The sequence below is a fragment of the Parasteatoda tepidariorum genome, chromosome 6, assembly GCF_043381705.1.
Source record: "Parasteatoda tepidariorum isolate YZ-2023 chromosome 6, CAS_Ptep_4.0, whole genome shotgun sequence".
Lineage (NCBI taxonomy): Eukaryota > Metazoa > Arthropoda > Arachnida > Araneae > Theridiidae > Parasteatoda > Parasteatoda tepidariorum.
Window position 1 is genome coordinate 84,249,582 of NC_092209.1, and position 6,127 is coordinate 84,255,708.

Genomic DNA, 6,127 nt, shown 5'->3' on the forward strand with positions numbered 1-6,127 from the left:
TAATTTCTTTTAAAGAAAGTAATTTCGTTAACTAAAATTAATTAATGCAGCAATTTATTTAAAATAAATTTTAAAACTAATAAAATAAAATAATAAAAGCATCAATAATTTGAAGCACTGTTTTTTAACTTTTAAAATCAATATGTATAAAAATCAGTTGATTTAAATCAATGATTTTTTTAAAAAAATCATTTGATTTTAATCATGATTTAAATCGTGATTTAAATCAAGCTGATTTAAATCAACGAACCCTGATTAAAAGTCCGTAATGTCTTTTATATCTTTAGTGAAGTTACTTTTATAATGAAAATTTTTAAGTCTTAAATTTAATATTCAGTGAGAAAGAAAATTTAAAAAGAGGTGAGTGAACAAAATGCAACTCACTTTGCAACGTTGAGATCGTTTGATGTGCATATACTTGTTTTGAATGTTGAGTTCTGCAGTTGAAACTGGTTGAAATTGGGGCTGAAACAATCTTTGCTTCAAAGTACACACTAAAAAGTAAAGAAATGGTAAGCATACAAAATCTAATATGTACATCTAATATATACTACTAGTCAATATATACTATCTAATATATATTAATAGTCATTACAAAAACACAGGTAAATCAATCATATACTAGATTTAAAAAGAGAAGCAAAAATTTTTCTCTTGGGAATTCTTTTAGACATGTACACTTATTTCCTTACTTATTTTTAAACTTAACTTTGGAAATGCATGAAAGCAAAGATGCCAACTGCTCCGGACAAGCCAAAATAATGTTTAAAACGGTAATTAACTACTAACTAACATTTGCAAATATTTGGTAAATTTTGCTTATTTTATAGAAGGTTTAGCATACCTTAACTTTACAAAGTGGCAAATTATATAAGCTTTCGAATCATTTAGAAATAGTGGTGGATAAAAACCTAATAAATCGAATTTATTAAACTAAGAATCACACATTAAAAAACAACCACTCGAAAATATTTATCCGTTTTCCTGAGTAAGTTGGCATCTCTGTAAAAGTAGTAAACAGACTTTTAGGATTTATAACTTTTTTCAGTGTTATTTGTTACCCGTACTTCAAAATACATATAATTAAAATATTTTTTTTTAAAACTTATTAATAAGCTTCATATATAATTATTTGCACTTCTATAACTAATTTTATTATTTCCCTTAACTCCCATACAGTTATGCACATTCAAATATCTTACACATAGTAAAGCTTCTAAATTTTTTAATGCTATAGCAACCACCTATCTAGATAGAATTAGATAGGAGAAATATGACAATTCATAGCAGAGTTTTCTGATAAGAAAGGGAGGTGAAACAGTCTGAATGGCAATTGTATAATACTAAAAATGAAAATACAAAAAACCCCAGTGAGTTAAAAGCACCATTAAACATAAAGATAGTTATTTATAATATGTAATTTATGGCCCATTTGAAAATAGTGCCCAAGCCTCGTACCCCATATTCTAGTTTTGTTAGAAGAAATAGGGAAAAACATACCAGTTGATAAATTCAAAGGCTCAGTTAAATAATGATCAGGAAGAGGTTCTACATCTGAGGTAGCTTCTGGTATAGTTAACTGATCAGCATTCTCAGAATCTCCTTTACTGTAAAAAAATAATTATGAGTTTAAAAATCAAATGAATTAAAAATAAGTGTCATAAAAAAGGGCTAAAAAAATACCTGAACGTAGGAGGTAGATGAGCTAGTTTTCTTACAACAGTTGGGGACATGCCATATTTGTCCTAAAAAGGCATCGAATTTATAAAAATGACTAAATAGACAAAATAAATAAATAAACACAATGAATTTATTTTTAGAGTTTGTTGTAAAATGGATTTTATGAACAGCTATAAACAGGCACTCCCATTAATCAATTGAAAACAAAAAATTTTAAATCTTTTAAAATTATTATTCAGCAACATCAAGTCTCCTTTTCATAAACTACCAGCCAAAGAATTTTATTAAATAATGAATATTTATGAAGGGTTGTGGGCACATATTTATTTCTGATCAATCAAAATTTGTTGTGATTAATTAAAAAAAAAAAATTAAAAAAAAAAAAAAAACTCTTTGGGGCAAAAATAGATAAAGGGGAAAACAAAACCTCTAACTAAGTAAGCCAATAAGTTAAAGATCAATTTTAGAAGGACAAAGTGCTATCATACTGAAATAAATTAAACTAAAGGGAAGAAACGAAACCACTTTATATGCAACTAAAATAGCAATAAAATAAATTATTCATAACTAAACTTCAAGGCTTATAAGCAGCGATAACACACTCTTCTAAGTCAAATGTGCCCAAATATCATAGAAAGTACAGTGAGAAAAAAATAATAGCTCGCCAGTAGATTTAAAAGGACAAAATAGAACCGAACATTAAAATAAATAATTCTGAGTTTCAGTTCTAATTAAAAATCTTGAGTTTAAATATAATTATCTTCTTGTTTTCAAATTCATTGTTTTTATATCAACAGATGGAATTTTTATAAATGTGCCTATTAGTAATTCGATAAAAATGTAGACAATTTATTAACTGCTCAATATCCCAGATCATTTTTATGTTGTTTTTTTTTAAATTTTAAAACATTTAAAGAGCAAATTTATTTTATTTTGCAAAGAATTTTGCAATTTTTGAAAATTTAGAATGTTTTAACTAATTCAGATTATTTTAAATTGAGATCTGCTCTGAATCAAAAAGGAACAAGAAATTTGGAAATCCAGAGTTCAAACATCCATAGTTTCCAAAATCTAGCATAATTAATCATGAACTATAAGAAACCTTCCTAAAATATATAAAAAATTATTTACTACAATCATAATTACAAATTCTTTACATGGATAAACTGTTTTTTTTTTTAAAATATCATAATGATAAAATATTTATAATAAAATCAAGAAAAATGTCTACTTACAGTATAATGCAAGTAGCTAAAACGTTGGCTTATTTTCTTTCTTTCTTTCTCTAATTTTTCCTTCTGTGCAAGAAGTCTATAGTATTCCATTAACTGAGAAATCTGAAGAAAAGTTGGAAGATTTTAAACAAAAATCACAAAAACACAATATTTTTATAATTTTAAACATTGAGCAAGTTAACTGTCTCAAAAAAACTTAAACTTAATTTACTTATAAAAATATGTGGATAAAATAAACAATTATAAATAAAGAATTGCCCTTTATTTTTTCAAAATATACAAATTGCAAAAAATTTCTTCGAAAAATATCAGCAATTTAAAGAGGGAAAATTAAATCAAAAATTAAAAACAGAAAATTCAGTCAATTTAAAAAAGTCAATTAAAGGCAGAACATTGAAAATTATTAATATTAGGGAATCAATTATATTTATCAAAACCTACACTGTGCAAAAAATTTCCTAAAAAATACCAGAAATTTAAAGGGGACAGAAGTGAAAAATTTAGAATTATTATTATTATTAGGGGATCAAAATAGAACAAATTTATAATTCGCTGATACAGTGGCTGTTTTGAGTTAGAAAATTAATTGAATTTAAAATAATTTCTAAAAATGTAATAGGAATGCACATAAGTTTTAATATCAAGCTTGCACAGATTAGTTAATAAAAAGAATTTTCAATGATATAGAAAATGGAAATAGAATTCCTTTTACATTTTATCGGAAGTTTCTTCCCTCTTTTTTCAATAAAAAATATTAATAACCATACAACTTAAGTTACCAAAATGTAATTTATTTTTGTAGAAATAGAGAGCTATGTATTAAACTTTCCAAAACTATAATAACAATCCCAAATAATTTCATACAAATACTTATAAATTAACGTAGTTACCTACAAAATGATAGTTGCTTAGATTTTAATTTTACTAGCTTTATTTTGAAAATAATTTCGGTCTAAATAATCTCGTAATTTATGTTGCTAAAAACTAGATTTAATTCTTAGACAAGCTGGTATCAATCAATCTAAAGCTGGGTGGGCTTTAGGCATCTGTGGGGGAGATTTGAACCCCAGTCCTTCATAATGACAGCTTAGCGTCTTTTACCAATGAACCAATGCAGATCAACTACAGCAGAGAAGTGAGTACAGTTATAAAATTAAAATTGGTTTACAAGTTGTTTTACTTAATTAATGAACTATTTAATGATTTCATTTTACATTAAATTAAATGAAAATTTAACAACTAATCAGAATTCAATACAATTATTTATTAGTTATCAAATTAAGTCCTATTCATAATCTTATTTAGCATGTACAAAAAGGTAAGGCATAATATTTTTTAAAGGATATCTTTAGGCCTTAATTTCTAAACATATTACGTTATATGCTATTTTATTTAAAATAAACTTATCCTAATTCTCAACGAAAATATTAGTGAAATTAGATAGCAAAGTATACATTTTAACTTTATGTTTTATAATTTTATCATAGCAAGGTAGAACATAGATAGGAAGAAAAAAAAGTAAATATAAAGTGAGCAAAGAATACTCCAAAAATGCTACAAATATATTTATATAAAAAATCAGTGTTACAAACAAATAATTTTTCAAAAACAATAGAAAAAAAATAAAGAAAGAAGCAACCCTTCGAAGGGTAACACTTTACTCAACGTATCTTCATGTACAGCATTTAAATAAAGTGCTGAAATCAGCTGCTAATTGAAAGCACAAAGTTTTCGTTTCCTTTATTTTATAATTTTTTAAAAAGATAAATAGGAAAAATTAAAAGTAAACAACTCATTAAATACAAAGCCAAAATTTAAAATAAAGTAAATATTTAATATTTGAAAAAATATTTTAAAAATTAATCTCACTTTTTTGGTTATTCTAAGAATTTGCAATACTAACAAATGAATTACAAAAACTATTCCTTACCCTTTTACTGTGAGGATTTTCTGGTTCTTGCCAACCACCACTCGCTGAAATGGAATAATTAAATACATTATTGGAACATACATCAAGATACATTTTACTAATTCCAAAATACCTCTCTACACTATGGTGATGGATTTTATGGGGGTTTAACTACTGCAACTGATTGTATAAGAAAAGAGTCATGAACTGAGGTACTATTATATTATACAAGGTGTTCAAAAATGGAGTGATGTTCTGAAAAGACACTTAAAGAAAAAAGGAGATATTGAAAAATATAGTTTTCAGCATTTTGATCAGGAAACCAGCTATTCATTCTTTCTAAGGTTCACAACTGTTTATAAAATACATCAAAAGAAAGAGCTGCAGCCTGAAAAATAATGTTTCTGTTAGCATTTTAGACCATACTACGTTTTTGCTGAAAATTGTGGATTTTTTTTTAGAAAACAATGTTTCATAATTTTGTTCAGTTACAGGCATCACCCGTTCATCAATTCTGTAACTCGATGAGAAATTTTTTCTAGTTTTATAAACAGAACACAGATAATGAAGCATTTTCACTTCTTAGCATTTTCTTCTTATCTTAAATTGGCTTTTTAAACTGCCTTTATTTTTGGTGCACTTGATATGTGATCTTCATTAAATTATTAATGTTCTGAGTCATTTTTTCTGAAAAGATCTTATAAAATAAATCATAAATTTTTTGCTTCTTTATTTTACTATTGATGACTAGTGATATATAATAATAAAAAAAATCAATTTTTCAAATATTCTGCCCCTTTCTTTAATTTTAAAGTAGAGGTTTGCCCTTAATTCATTAATTTCCATACACAGATTTATAAATTACTGCCTTATGATTAACTTTTCCAAGCTATTACAAATTCTTTAGGAGAAAAAGTAATTTTTAACAAGCATCTTAAAAAGCTGCAACCACAGTCTTAGAACAGTTTTAAATTTTTTTTTGACACATTTGTTAAAGTCTCGCAGTATATGTGTTTAACTTCAATATTATAATTTAAATTTTATGTTACAAATTTGTCTTTATAAGTTCTGCATAGTAAAAAAAAACATTATTTAAAATTTAAAAAATTTACAAGATTCTAATCAGGGTTGAAGTTTTTGCCGGCAAAACGAGTTTTTTGCCAGGACAGTGGCAAAAACCTGGTAAAAACCGTCAAAAACTGGTAAAAACCGGCAAAAACCAAATTATCTAAATTGCTGATTAAATATTATTACAAAATACTTGAAACAAATTTAAATCAATCATAAGGAGGTAATTGTTCTC

At 25.6% G+C, this 6,127-nt stretch overlaps 1 protein-coding gene across 1 annotated transcript in view; it reads right to left on the minus strand.

Annotated features, from left to right (window-relative positions):
• LOC107455426 (dynactin subunit 4) overlaps positions 1–6,127 on the minus strand; it is an 18,624-nt gene that overhangs the window by 9,518 nt on the left and 2,979 nt on the right. The window contains exons 4-8 of the mRNA XM_043051874.2: positions 4,846–4,889; positions 2,916–3,017; positions 1,684–1,745; positions 1,501–1,607; positions 385–494 (exon numbers count right to left, since the gene is read on the minus strand). Of these exons, the coding sequence (XP_042907808.1) occupies positions 385–494; positions 1,501–1,607; positions 1,684–1,745; positions 2,916–3,017; positions 4,846–4,889 (425 nt within the window). The remainder of the gene's footprint in view (positions 1–384; positions 495–1,500; positions 1,608–1,683; positions 1,746–2,915; positions 3,018–4,845; positions 4,890–6,127) is intronic.